At 33.6% G+C, this 22,443-nt stretch overlaps 2 protein-coding genes across 3 annotated transcripts; both read left to right on the plus strand.

Moving 5' to 3' along the window:
* Positions 1-905: 905 nt before the first annotated feature.
* Positions 906-6,970, plus strand: LOC129894289 (probable arabinosyltransferase ARAD1). 2 transcript variants are annotated; one of them, XM_055969903.1, is made up of 9 exons: positions 907-1,517; positions 1,591-1,764; positions 2,777-2,934; positions 3,020-3,161; positions 4,156-4,271; positions 4,377-4,515; positions 5,087-5,197; positions 5,385-5,453; positions 6,584-6,970. In XM_055969903.1, exons 1-9 carry the CDS (start codon positions 1,026-1,028, stop codon positions 6,710-6,712), a joined length of 1,530 nt encoding a protein of 509 aa, XP_055825878.1. In that variant the 5' UTR covers positions 907-1,025; the 3' UTR covers positions 6,713-6,970. The 2 variants fall into 2 exon arrangements, with proteins under 2 accessions (XP_055825879.1, XP_055825878.1); XM_055969904.1 differs by lacking the exon at positions 5,385-5,453 and having other exon boundaries at positions 906-1,517.
* Positions 6,971-10,101: 3,131 nt separating this feature from the next.
* On the plus strand, positions 10,102-15,906 carry LOC129894288 (cellulose synthase-like protein D3). The gene is made up of 4 exons (XM_055969902.1): positions 10,102-10,538; positions 11,344-12,242; positions 12,941-13,748; positions 13,859-15,906. Exons 2-4 carry the CDS (start codon positions 11,371-11,373, stop codon positions 15,602-15,604), a joined length of 3,426 nt encoding a protein of 1,141 aa, XP_055825877.1. The 5' UTR covers positions 10,102-10,538; positions 11,344-11,370; the 3' UTR covers positions 15,605-15,906.
* The last annotated feature ends 6,537 nt before the right edge of the window (positions 15,907-22,443 follow it).

Below are 22,443 nucleotides of genomic sequence, written 5' to 3' on the forward strand. Positions count from 1 at the left end.
ATATAGTCTGAACGAATTTTTGACTAAAATCATCCTTAAACTATACTCCAAACTTAAATTATATTCTTAACATATTATTTTTTTTTTGCAGAAAACAACCTCCAAGTATTTAAAAGTTAACAAATTTCATCATTTTGCTAGAATTTTGTTAGAAAACTAACAAATCCAACAAAAATCAAGTTATCTCTTTGTATTTATTATTTTGAGATACGTCAAAAATATTATCGTGAACTTTTTGGGCAATTGAGTTTAGCATTATGTAAAATCTTTTAATTAAGAGTGTTTTTCATTTATTTTCATGTGATTTAGTATTAAAAAATTATCGGTTGAAATATATTTCTTTTCAACTGAATCTGCTAGAAGCGGTGTTTGTTGGAGACTTCCATTTTTAATAATGGAGAATTAAATTCGAATACGAGACATAATCAGAATTTTGATCACCTTAATATCAGATTGTGCCAAAATATTATTGATCTAACTACAATTTGACTTTGGAAAAGCTGAAGATAATTACACTCCAACTTCATTCCGTTGGTAATAAAGAAGAAAAGCAGATCATGTATTGTCACACTTTTCTAATATTTTTTGTTTCAACAAATAATTGTGTCTAAGATTTTTAAATTTCTTTTTTTTCAGGAGCTTTTTATAGCTAATAATGAATTATGCAGGAAAATTTATGGGATTATACTGAGTTTGTTGTTGTTGTATATTTTTAGAGGGTCCCTTAATTTTTTGATAATATTTAACAAAATGACGAAAATTGTTAACTTTCAAATACAATGATGTTTTCTACTAAAAAAAATATATATTTTAAGAATATAATTTAAATTTAAAATATAGTTTAAGAATATTTTTGAGTAAAATCTCTTGTTTGAACCGACAGCAAAAAGATAAATAATGGACCAACAAATTCTGCCATTTGCTAATTTTCCTGGTTCCAAGTTCTCTAAGCTATGGATTCTTGAGATTTAACGATTGTCGCTCTGTGGTGTTGAACAGTGAATGAGTGATTCAATTATCTAAAAATGGCCGGAAGACATTACACTCCTGCTTCTGGAACCTTCAAACCCAGATCTCCAGCACTATTTTTTCTCCTTGCGCTTCTCGCACTCACTCTCCTCTTCTACATCTTCTCCATCTCCTCTTCTTCCTCTCCTCACTCCACTGGCCACCTCATCTCCTCACGGAACCCTAACTCTGGTATCGATTACTCCTTCGTAGCTTCACTCGAGAAATTCCTCACCAAATCTCCGCGATCCGCAACGGCCGGTGTGGATACTGTTTCAGGAACGACGTCGGTGGAGGATGCTAGGAAGCTGGATGATTCCATTTGGAAAAATGAGAATCAAAGGCTTTATGATGAGCCGTTTTACCCTGCCTTTTCGCCGCTCAAGGTTTATGTATACGAAATGCCGTCGAAATTCACTTATGATTTGCTTTGGTTGTTTCATAACACGTATAAAGAGACTTCAAATCTTACCTCTAATGGTAGTCCTGTTCACCGCTTGATCGAACAGGTAATATCGATTTTTGTCAATTTTGTTACATTTGTTTAGCTTAGTATGATGAAATGATTTTTTTCCTCTGTAGCATTCGATTGATTACTGGTTATGGGCGGACTTGATAGCGCCAGAATCAGAGAGGTTACTGAAGAATGTAGTTAGAGTATATAAGCAGGAGGAAGCTGACCTGTTTTACATTCCGTTTTTCACCACCATTAGCTTCTTCTTGATGGAGAAACAGCAATGCAAGGCTCTTTATAGGGTGTGAGTGTGTTTCTTCTATAATGTGTTTCCTTTTATTCCTACTGAACTTTTTACCAGTTTTATTTGAACTCTAAACATTCTCTTGCTTTTTCACTTGTGCTTTATTCATGATTTACTCACTGAAATTTGCTTGATGTGATGTTTATGAGTAATTCAAGCTACATGTGATCTTTATAACGTTGTCTTCTGACTGAAGCACAGTCCTGGATATGTTTTGGGATGCAACTCCGGTCCGGACTTCTAGTTGCACCATCAAAGCTGTACTTCTTTCCATGCTCTCATTTCTTAGGCATGCTAATTCTTCTACTGCATTGGAGCTCTCAATTCCATAAACTAGTTGTAGGCATTTTTATTGTGCTTGTTGGTGGACTGGAATCCAATAATACTATGATAAGAGTGAAATAAGTAGTTTCTGTGGTAATAAAACTGCGGATTCGTTGCTATCCTCAAGGTTCTAATTATTCCTTTAACTTACCTTTATCTTATCTGTTTTATCTTAGGGTTTCCTATCTTGTATGAAACACATTAGCATTATCATCTCAATTTGGTACAACTTAGTAACAAACATGCTCCTTTATTTTCAGACTTGGGGAATAAGAAAGAAAATCCCTCGTTGGAAGGAATAATTGTAAAATTTGTTCCACTATCAGTTAATTCTGAGTGGGGAAAACTAGTATCAAAATGTAGTATAAAAGATTGATTGTTTCCCATTTTCAATTTACCACAGTTGAAACTTATACCTACCCATTTTTTTATATATAAGTCTATCATGATCAAATTCAAAAGAGTAATTGACAAGTTTTCTAATATGCATTTCCTTTTGGTTGAACACCAACAGATAAATTAAACTTTGATACTTTTTTGTTATCTATTTTAAATAGAACTGTGGATTCTGCGACAGGATTAAAGACTCTGTTATGTTAGTGGAATATAATGCTAGACTCTGTGTAGCTTTGCTGTTGTCGTAAGTCAATGGTTTTTATTAAATTTTTATAAAAATTTAAATGTAGGAAGCTTTGAAATGGGTTATGGATCAACCAGCTTGGAATAGATCCGAGGGAAGAGATCACATACTTCCAGTTCATCATCCTTGGTCTTTCAAGTCTGTCCGCAAGTTTATGAAGAAAGCTATTTGGTTGCTCCCTGATATGGACTCAACAGGGAACTGGTTAATATCTTCACTGCTAATTTTTGCAACCATTGAATGTTATTGCAGCTCCAACATCAACTATTGTTGTTACTTTGAACTTCAGGTACAAGCCTGGGCAAGTTTATCTCGAGAAAGACCTGATACTTCCTTATGTCGCCAATCTTGATCTCTGTGATGTGAAATGTTTATCTGCATCAAGGAGAACTACGCTACTATTTTTCCGAGGAAGACTTAAAAGAAATGCTGTAAGATTCACTCTGTATTAATCATCCAATTTTATTCAGTTTGTGTACCACTACCCACTAATTCTTGTTACTGCTCGTGTTTTGAGTTGGTTAAAAGATGATATTTGGAGAAATGTTTTGGAAAATTTGGGGCTCTCCTAATGACAGTAAAGTGGGATCTGCGCTACCATGTTGGCTTCAATAATTTTCCCGACATCTGCAGATTTCAAAATATTTGAGGACAGGGCATGAAATGGTTGGAAAAGAGCTTCCAAGCTAGTTGATGACACAGTAAAATATATACTTCTATACAATTGTGAAATCCTAGAACAAGAAGTTACTTATTTCTTTCCTTATTACGACAAAATGACGGTAGGAGCTAGTTGCTAAATCATACTAGTAACTGGTTCCTTAATCTTGCTAGGGCAGAACATGGGTACTAAATCTTGTAACATTGTTCACTCTTTCAATATTCCTTTTATAAGTAAAGAACTGAAGTTTCTATGTAGTTGATGCTACCTTGTAACCTTGAAAAGTTATATATACGCGGTCAAGAAATTTATGATAAATGAACGAGATGGTGAAAAGAATTTTTTTTCATGCTATTCAGGAGATGCTGCACTACCAATTACTTTGCAGTTGTGAACCAGATTAACAACTTTTCTATCTTCTCTTGCTTTGTATACCATGATTATATTGTTAGGGTGCAGAATGTGATGCCCAACTATTTCCATGCTGTATGGACTGTTTATAACTTAATTTATTATGATTAGGTTCTATTTGTTCTTTTTTTGATCGGTCTACTAGGTTTAATTTGTAAGTAGTTGCTAAATTTACAATTAGAAGCAATGGACTTCCTTTGAATCTGCTTTTCCAAGTATTCCACGCATTGCGTTTTTTGGTTTCTTCCGAATGAGAATATTTTTCCACAGAAGCGGTTAAAACTTTGGTAGGTTATGACTATTAAAAAGAAATTATGGTACATTGTGGCTATCTGATAAATCTTCCTTTCCAGGGTGGTAAGATACGTGCCAAACTGGTGGAAGAGCTCCGTGGTGCAGATGGAGTATCCATTGAGGAGGGGACTGCTGGAGAAGGAGGGAAAGCAGCAGCACAGAGCGGCATGCGCAAGTAAGATTTAGATTGATTGTCATCTTTAAATTCTTTAAGTGAAGGTTGTTCATCAGTTAAAACAGTAAATTGAGTGGTTTTATATTTATTTCCTTGGGTAAACAGGAGTATATTCTGCCTAAATCCAGCTGGTGACACCCCATCATCAGCCAGATTATTTGATGCAATTGTCAGTGGCTGCATTCCTATCATAGTCAGCGACGAACTTGAGCTTCCTTTTGAGGGGATTCTTGATTATCGAAAGGTATTAATTACTTTGGCATTCTTATTCTCAATTTCAATCTGAGGTAGTAGCTTTCTTCTTGGAACATATTCTTTGATCCAGGCTTTATGGAAACCCTTAATACAAAGTTAAGATGATTAATCATCATAATTGGAAGTGTCAGACAAAAAAGCCACAGTATCTGTTCAAGGCCAGTTGTAATGTTGATGGTCTTAGAGAAAGTCAGGTCTGTCAAGTTTTATTAGTTTTTGGTTGTCCGTGAGGAAGTTGCATCTATCAATTTATATTAGTTTACTGGGGAACGTCAAGTTTCAGTGGAAACTTGATATGTGATAGTTACTTGCCCTCTGATCACTTTTCTAGCAACTACCTAGTACCTGTTCCTCAAGTCAGTATGACAATTGACACGGATTTCTGTTTTTTATTGTAATTGCATTGAAGCTGGAATTCATCTTTCTTTTCAATCATAATTACCACCCCCTTTACCCAACAAAGTTCCTCCTTTCTCCTTAAAGGAGAGTGAACGTGGAGTGAAGGGTTGAAGAAATGAAATTGCATACGTGTATCTCATACTCTTGTTTTTCTTTGACAGATTGCTCTGTTTGTCTCTTCTAGTGATGCTTTGCAGCCAGGATGGCTTTTGTCATTTCTAAAAAGTGTTAGTGCAGCTCAAATTAAAGAGATGCAAGCGAACTTAGCTAAGGTACGTAGATTTTTTAGGCTGATATTTTGAAGTAGCATTGTCATCATTTCATAGATTGGCTGGCAACATAATTGCGTAATTTTTTGTTTTTGTTCTTTTAGTGATGTTTTGGTCAAATTGTTGTTTCAGTGAGTTATACAAAACCCTCAGTTGATCTAACTTTTGAATCTTTTGCTTATGCCTGCAGTACGCTAGGCATTTCCTTTATTCTCATCCAGCTCAGCCGCTAGGTCCTGAAGACTTAGTCTGGAGAATGGTTTGACATTTACTTCTCTTTAGTTGGCTCATGGCTGCTATTATCTCTTTGCTATTGTGAACTACCTTTTTTTTTCTTGGTGATGGCTGGATTTTTTTGGTTCTAACTAACCAAAGTCTGTCAAGTATTGGTTTCCAGTCCTATTATTTCCTTCTTTCATGCCATAACTGATTCTTTAATACTCCCTCCGTCCCAATTTATGCAGAGTTGTTTGACTGACCACGAAGTTTAAGAATATAAGGAAGACTTTTGAAATTTGTGGTCTAAAATAAGTCATAGATATTTGTGTGGCTATAAATCATCTCAATAAGGGTAAACTGGAAAGTTTAAAGTTAAAATTATTACTAAATATAGAAATGTGTCATTCTTTCTGGGACTAACTAAAAATGAAAGAGTGTCACATAAATTGGGCTGGAGGGAGTATCTCTTTTTATGCCTTTTGATGAAGGGGGATATCTGGAAGGCAAGAGAATGTTTTATGTCTTCATAGTCATTCTTACCAATCTCTTGTTTCTCCTCCTTTTGAACGGGTTGATTCATCTACTTAAGGAGATTCTGTGAAGAAACCTCTACGTCTATTGCTGCTTGTAATGAGATAACAATAATGATGCTGAGATGATTGAGTAGAATCATGTGTGACCACTAAACTGCTGTTTGGCCTTGAATCATCTCATTCTTTGCTAGAAAACTGCTTATTCGGGTGAAATTGGAGAACCACTCTGCATGATGATGTAATCAAATGAATTCGTCTAAGCTGAGAGTCCCATATTATTTTATTTTTTTGTTGAAATTCTTCACATTCGTTGCAGTAATTTGCTTGTGTCAAAATTATTGGTAGTGTTGGTCAACTTTTACTGCTCATTTTATTTCTTATTTTATAATTTGACTCACTGATGATGCTTTATGGCTAAATACTTATCTGTGCAATTTGTGTTAGTCAGCATCTTGTGATGATAATTTGCTTCACTAATGCCTGTTCATCTTGGTGAAAATGTGTTATTCTTAAGATTCTTTTTCTTTGTTTGGTGGGAGGGGATCTTCATCTGTTTTTACTATTCCATCTGTAAGTGCAGCATGAGGTAATAGAGACCTGAAATTTTGCTTCCCTTCATTTTTTGGTGATTCGACAGATGGCAGGAAAGCTGGTCAACATCAAGCTTCACACTCGAAGGTCACAACGGGTGGTGAAAGGATCCAGAAGTGTGTGCACTTGTGAGTGCAGAAGTCCCAATGTTACAAACCCAGGTCCTTTATCTTGATTGTAGATCACAGATGTTTCCCTTTTTTGTCGCTCAACAAGAAATGTCTTTTTTCCCCTTATATAAATTTGCACTTCAACGTTTGATAAAGTTCTATGAGATTTGGCAAAATGTGATTGTGTAAGTAAGAACTAAGTAAATGTGATTTGTTCTTCAAACTCCTGTCTAATTTTGTGTGAAGAGTATTTAAGTTAGCTTGATGACAGAAACTTAATAACACGCAATTTTTATACATACCTTTAGTGGATTTCTTAAGAATCTGCAGTTTGTGATGTTGGCTTAGATTTCTACTTGTGGTAATGATCGGCCTTGAGATATTGAAGTTTTGAATTTTGTGCAAAGCTGTGACTTTTTCATAGGAGTAGTGACATGTGTCCCAATTTTGGTCCTGGTTCCTTTTATTAGATACTTGTAGCATATATTCAATTCAAGCACGGATATTTTTATGTTTACTATTATTGTACATATCTTGGTCTCCTATTGGGAAATATCAGGTAATGGATACAGCTAGTGAAGCCCTAAGATATTGAACTGCTTGGTTAGATGTAGTCACAGGAAGGAAAAAGGAAACAAAAAAGAGTATATTTCTTAAAACAGTATATACATGTGATGCGAGATGGACCGCACATGCTTTTTTTTATTCCCTGCAATTGTGCAAGTGTGGGATGGTAGTAGTAAAGGTGATGGGTGCAATGACTAGTGAGCAAGGCTGGCTAAGTATGGGACGTGGGAAGCACATACATATGATGATAAATTGTTTATTCATGAAATCATGATGATGATCGTGCTCATGTTTTTGGATTGTTGTCTTGGCATGTTGCATGATCTGTGTCACTTGGCAATTCTGTAGTTTCCTGGCAACAAGTCACCGACCTCCTTTTGCTTCCAGATGTTATTATGTATTATAATGATTTCTTCTTATAATCTCCCCCCCCCCCCCCCCTCTTCTAGGTCCCATAACTTATTGCTCTCTTTTTCACACGATAAGAATGATTGTTTCCTCAGAGGAATCTGGGCTTTGGATTTGGACAATTTTGAAGTCGTGTTGCCATCATCTTTCTATTAGCAGTACTTTGTAACCCATGCAGTGTTCCCGTATCCCGTGTTAGTTCAAGGAATGAATTGTTACCATCTTATATGGTTTTAGACCTTCCATTCACGAGTTAATTTTTGGGGTTTAGTTAAACCCAATGTCTACAATCAATGGTGCATCTACTGTTCGGTAGAACCCAATATTTTTAGCTCAGACCCTATATTTGTATTTATAAATTCATTTAATATACATAAACAATTTATTCAAAATTCTAACTCATGGAGTGTGACCAGAGAAAAAGAATCTGGTGCTAGTTAAAGATAAACGCATTTCCTTTTGTCTTAACCTTTCAACTACCGGTCATCCCTGGATTCTGAACAAAAAGATCCAATGCAAACACGTGATTGGTTAGTGGGTTAACTGTTTTAAGTTGGAGAAAGCGACATATATAAATATTCTTACTGAAAGTAATGAAGCCACGTAGGATGTCAAGAATAAGCCAAAAATGTTTATGTATAAACTGCTAATAATAAGTAGAGAAAAAAATAATGTAAATGACGTTTTAGAGTGGGTAAAGAGTTGTTGCCAGCCAATGTTTTCCCGCGTTGAAACACAATTAGAATAGCATAAAAATCGTGAAAGTACATACAGTGAACGTGAAGTCCTCATGCGTTCCGCTAATTACGCGTTTACCATCATCAGCAATATTGTGGCACTTCTGTAATTAGACTACAACTTTTGGTGCTTTCGTTTAGTGACTAGAGTGGACCATTTAGTATCGAGTGTTATGACACTTGTCACAAAATAGAACTTGCGGTTGTTTCCCCTCTTATTTTTTATTTTTTATATATATATATATATATATTATGGGATGAGTATTGATTCAGTAATTTTGCACAATCTAAACATGTAGACACGAAGCAAGTGAGAAAGGAGACAAAGATAAAAGGATGAAAAGATTACACGAAGCAAGTGAGAAAAAAGATAAAGATAAAAAGGTTAAAAGACGTATGATGACAAAAGAAAATAAGGTGAATGATTGTACTAAAAAATTTTAATACACTTTTGTAGTTCAACTTAAATTTCGAAGATAAACATTTGAAATCTGGATTGAACTAATCAAAGTGCAATCAATTTTTAATATTTAGAGTCACTAAATCATGATCCAATAAGATGACACGAAGCAAGTGAGAAAAGAGATAAAAATAAAAAGATTAAAAGATACATGATGATAAAAGAAGATAAAGTGTGATTGTACTAAAAGATTTTTTAATGCGCTTCATAGTTCAACTTGAATTCCAAAGATAAAACATTTGAAATCCGGATTGAATTATCAAAGTGCAATCATTTTTTAATAATTAGAGTCATTAAATCATGATCCAATAAAATGACACGAAGCAAGTGAGAAAAGAGATAAAAATAAAAAGATTAAAAAGACACATGATAATAAAAGAAGATAAGGTGAATGATTGTACTAAGAGATTCTTTAATGTGCTTCATAGTTCAACTTGAATTCCAAAGATAAAACATTTGAAATCCGGATAGAACTAATCAAAGTGCAATTATTTTTTAATACTTAGAGTCACTAAATCATGATCCAATAAGATGACACGAAGCAAGTGAAAAAAGAGATAAAAATAAAAAGATTAAAAGACACATGATAATAAAAGAAGATAAGGTGAATGATTGTACTAAAAGATTCTTTAATGTGCTTCATAGTTCAACTTGAAATCCGGATTGAACTAATCAAAATGCAATCATTTTTTAATACTAAATTACGATTCAATAAGATAACACGAAGCAAGTGAAAAAAGAGATAAAGATAAAAAGGTTAAAAAACACATAATAACAAAATAAAATAAAATGAATGATTGTGCTAAAAAAATAAATTAATACGCTTCATAGTTCAATTAAATTTCGAAGATAAACATTTAAAATTCGAATTGAACTAATAAAAAATGCAATAAATTTTTAATACTTAGAATCACTAAATCATGATCCAATTTTCTTTTCAAAGGCCCTTAATTATTTTCCCCTATTAGTAAAGATCCTTTTTCCCTTTTTTGAGAATCATATAGTCTGCATTAAATACCAAGAATAACCTCCACATTGTCAATAATATCTGATTTGCCCTTTTCCGACACCCCATCACCACGTTCGCGAAAATAAAATAAAAAATAGACGAAAATTTTCCTTCTTCGTCCTTTCTTGCCTACAAAATATATTTTAAAAAATAAAATAAAATAAGACAAAAAACACGCCATTACAGAACATCTTATAGTAAGAAAGACAGTGAAATTTTTTTCCATTTCTTCTGCTTATTTATTTAAAGCTATAAACAGAAATTGAAGTGAAAAGATAAGGAAAAAAACAAGTTCCTTTAATTTCCTCCCTTTTCTTTCAAAGAAACTTTTTTTATTTTTGGCTTATCAAGAATCTCCTCATATACCCATTACAGTTTTATGCTTTAGATTCATACATTTGTTTGATTTTTTTTTTTAGCTACTGGCTTGTCCACCCATTTTAAGCTAAAGGGTACAAAACCCCATTCTTGATTTCTGAAAAAGGTTGGAGCTTTTGGGCTGATGAAACCTCTAGCTCTAGTATATGCAGAAGAAAGTTGAAATGATTTATTACCCATTTTGAAAATATTTTAGATTTAACATTGGATTTGAAAGATCCACAAACTAACAAGTTGGTAGTAAGCAAATTGGTTTTGTTGCAGAGATTCAAGTCTCTTGGAATTTTGATTCTCAGAAATTGATGGCTTAGCATTTCTTCTCTCATTGATAGGTACAGTCTGCTGTCTCTATTTACTGTTCAATTCTTGTAAAGGTCTTTTTACATTTTATTACTTGTCTGAGAATTTTGCTTGTATTGCTTTTATGCTTTAGTAGTGACCAATGATTGTCTTTTTCTTGTTTGTTTATGTATTTTAGTTGCTAATTGGTATTCATGATCTGGGACTTGGGTGGTCTATGGTAAGATCATTCGGATCTGTTCATCTTGATCTCATTACTCTGTTTATCTGAATGTGAATTTTGCTAGTTTCATAGCTTCTTGTTTACAATTGACTTGAAGTTCGACTGCATTTGAACTTCATGTACAAATTGTGCATCTCTCTTTAAGTTGCAAGCTTTTATGGTTTTTATTCAAGCCAAATTTATGAAAAAGAAAAAATCTTTGTTGGGTATAGCCAGCATCCTTTATGGCAAGGCCCCACGAAGGGGCCGGGTGACCCGGGTTGGAGTCATCGAACATGGTTCTTGCTCGGTGGCTTAGTTAAGAAATAAAGTTGTGTTCTTTCTATCAGCTCTAGCTTTTGGCACGATGGTAAGCTTTTGATCCTGACTGAAGTGTTTTGAATCTAATCTACCAATACTTCAAGACTTCAAAGCTTTTGGCATTTGGTAGTTAGTTGTTATCATTAGCATAGTATTTCTTTTCACGTATGTTTTTTGAATTGTGATCTCCAGATGTCTACATCTGATTATTTGGTTGTTTCCCTTTCTAGAAGGATGATGATATAGCATGTTGATAATGAGATTTTTACATATGAATTTCAAACTTGAACCAGGTTAGTGTTTTCTTTCTTCAGGATCTCGGTTTAAATCTGAATTAGTCTATGGAAATGGCTTCAAAATCATTCAAAGCTAGTAGATCATCTCTGTCAACATCCTCAGATTTACCTGATTCACAGCATGGCAAACCTCCACTTCCTCCACATGTGACTTTCCAACGGCGGACTTCCTCAGGCCGTTATGTAAACTACTCAAGGGATGATCTTGATAGTGAACTTAGTAGCAGTGACTATATGAACTATATGGTACATCTCCCTCCAACTCCTGACAATCAGCCCATGGATTCTATTTCTCAGAAGGTTGAAGAGCAGTATGTATCCAATTCACTGTTCACGGGTGGTTTTAATTCTGTTACACGCGCTCATCTTATGGACAAGGTGATTGAATCAGAGGCAAATCATCCCCAAATGGCAGGTGCAAAAGGGTCGTCGTGTGCTATCCCTGGATGTGATGCTAAAGTGATGAGTGATGAAAGAGGCATTGATATTGTTCCTTGTGAATGTGATTTCAAGATATGCAGAGACTGTTACCTGGATGCTGTCAAAACTGGTGATGGTATATGCCCGGGGTGTAAGGAGCAATATAAAGTCACTGACTGGGAGGAAGCTAATGGAAACGATCGACCGCTTCCTCTCACTGCGCCAGGTGGGATGTCAAGGATGGAGAGAAGGTTATCGATTATGAAATCAACTAAGTCAGTATTGATTAGGAGCCATACTTCAGATTTTGATCACAACCGTTGGCTGTTTGAAACAAAAGGCACATATGGGTATGGAAATGCTATATGGCCGAAAGAAGGTGGATTTGCAAATGGAAAAGATGACGATATTATGGAGCCTACTGAACTGATGAGCAAACCTTGGAGGCCACTGACGCGCAAATTAAAAATTCCTGCTGCTATCCTAAGCCCTTATAGGTGACGTTTCCCCTTTACTCTTCAGAGTCCTTCTATGTATTGTTTTAATATTGATACTAATAGCTGTGAGCTCTACATAATCACCCTTTTTCAGGGTCTGAAGAATAGCTAGCAGCTCGTTTGATCTTCTGCTTTTACTTCATCTGTCCCTGACATATAGTTTTTCCATTGACCTCAGCTACCTTTTAATTGATTATTTCCTTGTTTCTCCACCAAATTTTAAATGCGTGCGTTTTTATCCCAACATATGCTATATGTGTTTCAGAACTAGGTTAGTCTTGAATGACAAAAAGCTAGTATATTGGAAAAACAATTCCTTTATTCGGTTGCTATTAATTGAACCATTCAAGGGTGCAATATATCAAATGTTATATCTTTCAATGAAGTATTACTTTCCGAAGAAAAAAGACAACTGCTGTCTTTATATTCTTTTAGTTGTTATAAGATATAAAAAGGAAAGGAAAATCTGAATATGTTTCTACTTCTCCTCACCTGAATAGTGCTATCACTATTGTTCTAGTGTTTACCGTGAAATCCCTTTTCTTTGATAATCCGAAGGACCCTTGTCAATAAACTGGAGAGAAAGAAGAAGTAGTTCATTGTTTTGTCTAGCTTTTATTTCATGCAATGACAATCTACAGGTGTCAGATATTTTGAGCTGACATGTACTTTCTTTTTCTATTGTTTCTTCTATTCAGACTTTTGATTGCTGTTCGGTTTGTCGTACTTGGACTTTTCTTGGCATGGAGAGTGAATCATCCCAACAATGATGCAGTTTGGTTGTGGGGGATGTCTGTTGTTTGTGAAATATGGTTTGCTTTCTCTTGGATTCTTGATCAATTGCCCAAGCTTTGCCCTATCAACCGTGCTACTGATCTTAGTGTCTTGAAAGACAAATTTGAAACACCTAGCCCAGGCAATCCTACTGGGAGATCTGATCTCCCTGGTGTTGATATGTTTGTCTCTACGGCTGATCCAGAGAAGGAACCCCCTCTTGTGACTGCTAATACTATATTGTCCATTCTAGCTGCAGATTATCCTGTAGAAAAGCTTGCTTGCTATGTTTCTGATGATGGAGGTGCTCTTTTGACTTTTGAGGCAATGGCAGAAGCTGCAAGTTTTGCTAATATATGGGTACCATTTTGTCGTAAACATAATATTGAACCTAGAAATCCAGAAAGTTACTTCAATTTAAAGAAGGATCCTTACAAAAACAAGGTAAAGCAAGACTTTGTTAAGGATCGTAGGCGGGCAAAGCGTGAGTATGATGAGTTTAAGGTTCGTATCAATAGCTTGCCCGACTCCATTCGCCGTAGGTCTGACGCTTATCATGCAAGGGAAGAAATTAAGGCCATGAAGCAACAGAGGCAGAAGACTGATGATGAACCTTTAGAGAACATAAAGATCTCAAAAGCTACGTGGATGGCAGATGGAACCCATTGGCCAGGGACATGGTTGAATTCTGGACCGGAGCATTCCAAGGGTGATCATGCTGGAATAATACAGGTAATATTCTTTAAGTATCTACTCGAAATTCTTTGGAATTTCACCTACAACCAAGTTAACAAATTGAGGCTTTTGTAGCCATTAATGTGATCATGTTTGCAAATATGCAGGTGATGTTGAAACCTCCAAGTGATGATCCACTTCATGGTAACAATGAAGATGGGATTATTGACCTGACTGATGTTGATATCCGTCTTCCCATGCTTGTTTATGTTTCCCGTGAGAAGCGCCCTGGCTATGATCACAACAAGAAAGCAGGCGCTATGAATGCCCTGGTTCGAGCATCTGCGATCATGTCCAATGGCGCATTTATTCTTAACCTTGATTGTGACCATTATGTTTACAACTCCCAGGCTATCAGGGAAGGTATGTGTTTCATGATGGATAGGGGAGGGGATCGCCTTTGCTATGTTCAGTTCCCGCAGAGGTTTGAGGGCATTGACCCATCTGATAGGTATGCCAATCGCAATACTGTCTTTTTTGACGGCAACATGAGGGCCCTTGATGGGCTTCAGGGTCCAATGTATGTGGGAACTGGATGTCTCTTTCGAAGGGTAGCACTTTATGGTTTTGATCCTCCTCGTTCCAAGGATCACCACTCCGGTTGCTGTAGCTGCTGCTATGGTCGCAAAAAGAAGCACGTTAATACATCAGAAGAGCATCGGGCCTTGCGACGAGGTGATTCAGACGATGAAGAAATGAACCTCTCTCTAGCTCCTAAGGCTTTTGGGAACTCAGCAGTCCTTATTGATTCGATTCCGGTGGCAGAGTTCCAAGGCCGTCCTTTGGCGGATCACCCAGCTGTGAAGAATGGACGGCCTCCTGGTGCTTTGACCATTCCTCGGGAGCATCTCGATGCATCAACTGTTGCAGAGGCCATCAGTGTCATCTCCTGCTGGTATGAGGAAAAGACAGAGTGGGGACAACGTGTCGGATGGATTTATGGTTCAGTTACTGAAGATGTTGTGACTGGATACAGGATGCACAACAGGGGTTGGAAGTCAGTTTATTGTGTTACCAAACGTGATGCATTCCGCGGGACTGCTCCTATTAATCTCACTGATAGGCTCCATCAGGTCCTTCGATGGGCTACTGGTTCAGTTGAAATCTTTTTCTCCCGGAACAATGCCCTTCTGTCCAGCTCAAAAATGAAATTCTTACAGAAAATTGCTTACCTCAATTGCGGAATCTACCCCTTCACATCAATCTTCTTAATCGTCTACTGCTTCCTTCCAGCACTGTCCTTGTTCTCCGGTCAGTTCATTGTCCAAACACTCAATGTCACCTTTCTTGTGTACCTTCTGATTATTACAGTCACCCTCTGCATGCTTGCGGTGCTTGAGGTCAAGTGGTCGGGCATTGAGTTGGAGGAGTGGTGGAGGAATGAGCAGTTCTGGCTGATTGGAGGGACAAGTGCTCACTTGGCTGCTGTGCTTCAGGGGCTATTAAAAGTTGTTGCTGGGATTGAAATTTCCTTCACCTTGACGTCAAAATCAGCTGGTGATGAAGAAGACGATGACTTTGCTGATCTGTATCTCGTTAAGTGGACATCCCTCATGATTCCACCAATTACAATCATGATGGTGAACTTGATAGCAATAGCAGTTGGTTTTAGCAGGACAATATATAGTGTTATACCACAATGGAGCCGTTTACTAGGAGGTGTATTCTTCAGTTTTTGGGTTTTGGCACATCTCTATCCCTTCGCTAAAGGGCTTATGGGAAGAAGAGGCAGGACACCCACCATTGTCTTTGTATGGTCAGGACTTATCGCGATCACCATATCCCTTCTTTGGGTGGCGATTAATCCTCCAGCAGGCACTACCCAAATTGGAGGATCATTCCAGTTCCCGTGATCAGCTTCTCCTCCTCGGAAGTTTTCTCCTTGTGTCAAAAACTGCTGGTTTGTTTATTAATTCATCACATATTAAATGGAATTATATCTTTTTCAGCTCACCAATGAAATTGGTGATTCACAAGCTGCTCAACTATTTTTAGCATAGTGGAAGCAGAACTAAGCAAGTTTAGTTGAGTTGGACTTGGATAGAGGAAATTCTGCATTTTTTCTATCATCTTGGACCAGAAATTACTCATTTAATTGTTTGATCTACAACACCATGATGTTAAGGATTTGCAATATACATTTTGGTCATTCAAATGTCCTACACTTCTTTCTTCTGTTAATCATGGAAATTGAATTTCTGCCATCTTTTTTTTTTGTAGCTCATTGAGACTGGAGCCAAATACTCACATTGCTCCAACATTACTCAGAACAAAATCCTTTGATGTTAGATAATAACTCGCGAGATATTTGTGTACGTACACTCCAAGTCTCCAACCTATAAGGTCGAGATCAAGTGCATATATTATAACATACTCAGTATAATTCTACAAGTAAGGCCGCGTGAAACAAAATAAGGGGAGTTAATGATTTGTGACTTGAGGTGAAAGTGCAGATATAAATAGCTGGTTTGAAAAAACAAAATAAATGATATGTGTTCCATAATAGTATTAGGTATAACCTCATCATACTATGGTGTAATGTTTATAGCCCAAAAACATTAAAACCCCTATTTAAAATGCTGAACAAAAGAAGATAAGGAAAGTGTACCATCAATGGTACTAGGAGGATCCTCCATCCTTTCATAGGTTCCCGGTTCGAATTCTGTGAAATAATGACCACCTAAAGTTGGATTTCCAGTTGTAGTTTTTAGTTTGGGGACGAATAAGAAGGTGCCGGAGCTATAGTACTAGTTTTCATTCTAAATAGTAGGGCCTCAATCAAAATTGATGGAATTGGCCCTAAAAAAGCCATTCAGGTTCGTTATCTCACAGAAAAAACTTATAAAACGCCTTATAAGTACAATCTAAATTAGTCGAAGTCCAAAAACAAATAACAATGAAGAATAAAGAATAATGGAAGGTGCTCCTCTTTCAAGCTTCATCTATACTCTAAATCATTACATAACGATTAACGTTAGTAAAAATCAGCACAACGACAAACATGTATTATTCCTATATGACATGACGAAAAAGGAGAATAACACAAAATCGTCCATTTCTACCTTTCAACAAAAGCTAAAAAATTATTCGCATCTAACATTTATACTAAATCAATAAACATATAATATGTGTTTGAACATATACTTACTTCACTTAATCATGATTAATTTATGTATATTTTTAATTCATTAAATCACTTAACCATGATAAGTTTAATTGGTTATATGTTGTTACCATTATTAGCGGGATGAGCATTTGATCAATTAGGTAAAATCTTGATGTATTACCATATATAAAAGAGACCGTGCTAGTATTGACCCAATATATGTTATTCTTTTCTCTCGATTTATATATTATTTTTAATTTTTTTTAATTTTTAAATTGATAATTATTATGATTTATATATTTTATGTCATTTTAATTAATACATATTATTTACTTTGCTCCATTTTATGTCGCATCAAAATTTTATTTGTCTTTTAAATATTTTAGATTATTAATTATTGTGGTTTATAGTACATTTTACATAAATTTCAAATAATGTATGTTACTCTCTCTATCCCAGTTTATGTGGCACTGATAAAATTTCAAGAACCATTTAAATTTTGTCTATGTCTTTTAAATTTTTAAGTTGATAATTATTGTGATTTATTATATATTTTACATCATTTCAAATAATATATGTTACTTCCTCTGTCCCAATTTAAGTTGATAATTATTGTGATTTATAGCACTGTGTACATAAAATTTTGAAATTGCTAATCACTGTAATTTATAATACTTCACACTTAATTTTTTAATATATGATATTTCCAAAAGAGTAAAAAAAATTAAAATAAAAAATACGAAAATGAATATAAGTAGACACGTCAATAACCAGCTTCCTGCTTCAAGCAGCTGAAACAAGCAGGACAATCGAAAGTTGCTCAAACAAGTAGCACGACCGGAAGATGCACCAACTGTTTGCTTCAAGCAGCTGAAGCAGGCAGGACAATCGAAAGCTGCTCAAACAAGTAGCACAATTGAAGTTGTTGAAGTTATTCCTTTATATATAAGTACTAAACTAATATGGCTATAGATTCTCTTTAAAAAAATAAAATAACTCACACCCACTGTTATACTAATCATGATTAATTATATTATATCTCAATTTATTACTCGACCATGATTAAACCAATATAGTTTAGTATAAGCATGGAATGTACATAAGTTTTTTTTGCGCGAATGACATTAGGGGTATGTAAAAATTGATTTAATCGATAAATCAAATTGAAAAAAATATTATTGATTTATCGATATTTGGTTATTGGATTAGCAGTTTCTAAACGATTTTGTAAGAAAATTTATTGGGTTATCGGTTCGATTTCTGATTTAGTGATTTTTGTTAATGGTTAAACCTATAATCCAATAAGATTATATTAAAATTACTATTTTGCACCTTATTATATAACAATGACTTTCATATTTTACTAATTTTATTTTCTAAATTTTAGTATTACTTTCAGTCATAGGCAACACAAACTAGCATCACTCCCTCTCTATTGCTACACCTCTCTTCTCGACATAAACTAATATTACAATTAATGTTGTTTCCTCAATTTATTGCATGAGTCTTTAGAAGGAATTCGAATAATTATGTCTTAAACAAAAGTGATCAATGTAGAAATTTGTGTTGGACTTTTATTCTCTATTCTCAATTTTAGATTTGATTGTGAAAAAGACAAACAATTAATGTTGTTTCCTCAATTTATTACATGAGTCTTTAGAATGAATTCGAACAATTATATCTTAAGCAAAAGTGATCAATGTAGAAATTTATGTTGGACTTCTATTCTTAGTACTATTTCTATTTTTATGAACATCATGTATACATAAATATATAAGCATTTTTTTATTGGTTAAATAAAAAAATTGAACCATTATTATACTGATCTGATCATGATAAATTATACTACTTATCTTCCTTTGTTTATTTAATCATAATGATTAAACTAATATAATTTAGTATAACCAAGAGCGCTAATAAATTTGTTCGCTATATAAAAGTAGGGGTTTATGTATCAATGAGAATTTACCATCATCGACTAAAATCTGAAAGAAAGTGTACATATATGCATAAAATTAATTCAAACGTATCTTTTTTATTTTCTTATTACCATTGGAACTTGATTAAGGTAGTTCTTTAATAGGTTTTGTCATTTCATATTTTGATTAAAAATTTAGGGAAGGAGATCACAAGGCGGGAAGTCGAGAAAAAAGTGCAAAAATAAATAAATAAAAAGAACATTTTTCATAGAAAGATATTAATTTTTCAGTAATAATATTATAGGTGACATTAAAATATAAATAAGAAGTGAATTTTTTGTGTACTAATCAAGTCTTGCAGCAACAACTGAATAATTGAGAGGCTGGGTCTAGAACGCAAGAGCCATCATTAAAGGATCTCTGTATGCAAAACGCCAAACACTCATTGTTGAAGAAGTGCTTTGTGCACAAATCATAGCAAATCACATTTTTTTCATCTGTCCCAAAAGAAAAAATTATATACATTAAATTTTTGTAAATAATATATATCAACATAAAATGAATTTTAAAAAATGAACAAGATAAAATGGAAAAAATATTACCAAAATTCCTTGCAACAGCCAGACTAATAATAGCTAGAAATACCAAGAGAAGACATGAGTAGGACTTGTACAAAGCCATTGGAGAGATTTTGAAGTATATTTGCTTGAATAATTGTAGATTTGGGGTAGTATTTATAGTTCTTTGTTGAAAGATTTAAATGAAAAATATTTAGAGAATCTATTATTTATGAAAAAATTACAAATTACAGACTTAAATTTGTTAATGTATATTTATTAAATTTCCAAATATAAGAGATCTTTATAATTTTTAGTCGCTCTTTAACTAGTCAATCCAAAAAAACTGTATCAAATTAAATCTAATATAATAGGAAAATGAGATGGGACATAAGTGCATAAACCAACTATACTTATATATTCTCCGCGTCTCAAAATAAGTATTATCTAACCAAAAATTACGTTCATTAAGAAATTAAAAAATATAATGTTAAATTTACCTAATTATCCTTATTTTATAAATGTCTCTCGAAAGTTTAACATTATTAAGAAATAGAGTATATTCAAAACATACTTACTAATTAGAGTATAGACAAAACATACTTACTAATTTTTCACTTGGATTCGTAAGGTAACACTTATTTTAGAATAAGAAAATTTTATTAAAATGACACTTATTTTATAACGGAAGATAATATTTTACAAAATCTATTGTTGACAAAACAAATTCAATACTTAAAAAAAAAATGCTGGCAAATTTAGGTATGTTGCTTCTACTATAGTGTTAATAATATTTGATTGTTGATATCTCTTATAGCTTGTTTGGTCAAACTTATTTCTTTAGCAAAATGTTTATTTTTTAAAAAAAATTGTTTATTTATAAAAAGTGATGTATTTGATCAAGTTTTTGAGAGAAAAATAAGTATTTTTGGCAAGTAGCGAAAATTGTTTTTAAAAGCTAAAAAAGAAGTAGTTTTTCCTTAAAAGCAATTTTTTAAAAGGTGTTTTTGAGAAAAATACACCTCAAAGCATTTTTAAAAAGCTTGATCAAATATTAATTACTGCTCAAAAATATTTTTAAAATTTATTGCCAAATACATATTGTTTCTCGTCAATACTTTTTGAAAAATGCTTTTCAAAATAAGTTAATGTTAAAAGTTTACCGAACAGTTTATTAATTAATATCAATTAACTTTATAATTGAGCTTATTATATACTTTTAATAGTACTTCTTTTAAATTCCTTTTAATCAAAGCATTTTTTTTTCAATTCTAAAATTGAACATATACCACATAAGTCATTTTTGCTTTTCTATCTGAAGTTTCTTTTATTCCATATCGCCTTGTAACTTTCTTTGTTCATTAGTATCAATTTCCTCTAAACTTCCTTGAAAAGGATGTGTGGTAGACCAAGAAAAAATAGAAAGAAATTTTTTTCAGATAATTGATTGTTGATATATATATATATATATTTGCAGGTACCTAAAATATGTCTTTTTAATTTGAACTTGTAATAATGGGAATCTACCAACTTTATATTTTGTATAAATTCACGGCAAGTTACATTAATTACCATCAATTACAATTTATATCTTCCATAAATAGTTTTAATTATGATAGTTAGCACTTAGCTAGATTGTATTAGAATCTGTTTTAATTGTATTTATCATGTATATTTTTCTTTATAATCTTATAAAAAAATGATTTTCTTCATTTTCACAATGTATAGAAATCAAGATTTTTTCCTTGTTCATACATTTGAATGCAAGAAACAAGACAAGACATTGGTAAAATTAAATATACATATCCCCATAGACTTGTTTCAAATTTATAAAATTATATATTTGTACTTCACAGAAAATAATCTTATTACCCTTTGAATTACTGTTATGTCGAAAAAAGACGTTTTAAAATTAATTTCAAGTTTTTAAAAAAGAAGAGTCACCACTTAATTTTTTAAAGAAATTAAGAAAACTTAATTTAAAAGACCCTAACAGATTTAAATCTTAAAAATTCAGAGAAAAAGGTGCGAGATTCATATTACTACTTTAAGAAGGTTTTAGAATTTAAAATAGCCGCTAACATGCAGTTATCCAACGATACAAATCATTTGGAAATTTAGAAAATATTTAAAGAAAAGTCACTTTAGTTCACTTGAAAAAGAAAAAAAATTAATTATTTGAAACACTTTAAAATATTTTGAAAGGAGGACTTTTCGTCAAAATAACTATGTAAAGATATCATTTAGGTAAAATCATTTTAAAGGATAAATTAGTCATAAAAGAAATGGTTCCTTTTTAGGAGGATTTAATATGTTAAACCAAACTAACAAATAATATCTAAATAAATAAAAATAATATAAATAATTAAATTATTACAACTCGAATTAAATATAAATAAATAAAATAATGAAAATATGAAAAATTGACCAACACTTAATTTCTGTATGTCTGAATTAAGTAATTGGGCCACCTACATTTAAGGTCTTGGGCCCAATTCCCTGTATAACAGTTGTATATACATTGTATATCATTGTATACAAAATAAATTCCCTGTATATCGGACCATATATTAGGCGTATATGATTCATTTTCAGCACCAACACCTGTTTTCACTCCATTTCTCAAATTCTACAGATTTTGCTCCAATTTCAAAGAGACAGACTCGATAAAGACACGAGCTTGGGCCTCCGTGGCCCAAATCAAAATGCAAAGGAGGAAAGGAAATCCACAAGGGATCAAGCGGGAATGTCTTTGTCGAGTTGGTTGGCATCATTCGCTCCTTTCTGTCTTTTCATTGTCCGCCTCCGCCCGAACAGATACGCACTAACCCACCTGAAATAAGGTAAAAGCCTTCTTTCCAACCCTTTGTACGAGACTCCTATGTCACATGTAACAAAAAAAAATCAAGTAAGAACCTGCTCAACAAATCGATATAGAAAACATAATCATATCATTAAATCTTGAAAGACGAAGACATCATGAAATAAAAATAGAAAAGAAAAGGAAAAAAAAATGTTCTAAGCTTACACAAAAGCACTTCCCGTAATAAGAGAAAACTACAATAATGATGATTCAAAATAAGCAATTAAGGTAGATATTCTATTGCTTC

The sequence above is a fragment of the Solanum dulcamara genome, chromosome 7 (assembly GCF_947179165.1).
Source record: "Solanum dulcamara chromosome 7, daSolDulc1.2, whole genome shotgun sequence".
Classification (NCBI taxonomy): Eukaryota; Viridiplantae; Streptophyta; class Magnoliopsida; order Solanales; family Solanaceae; genus Solanum; species Solanum dulcamara.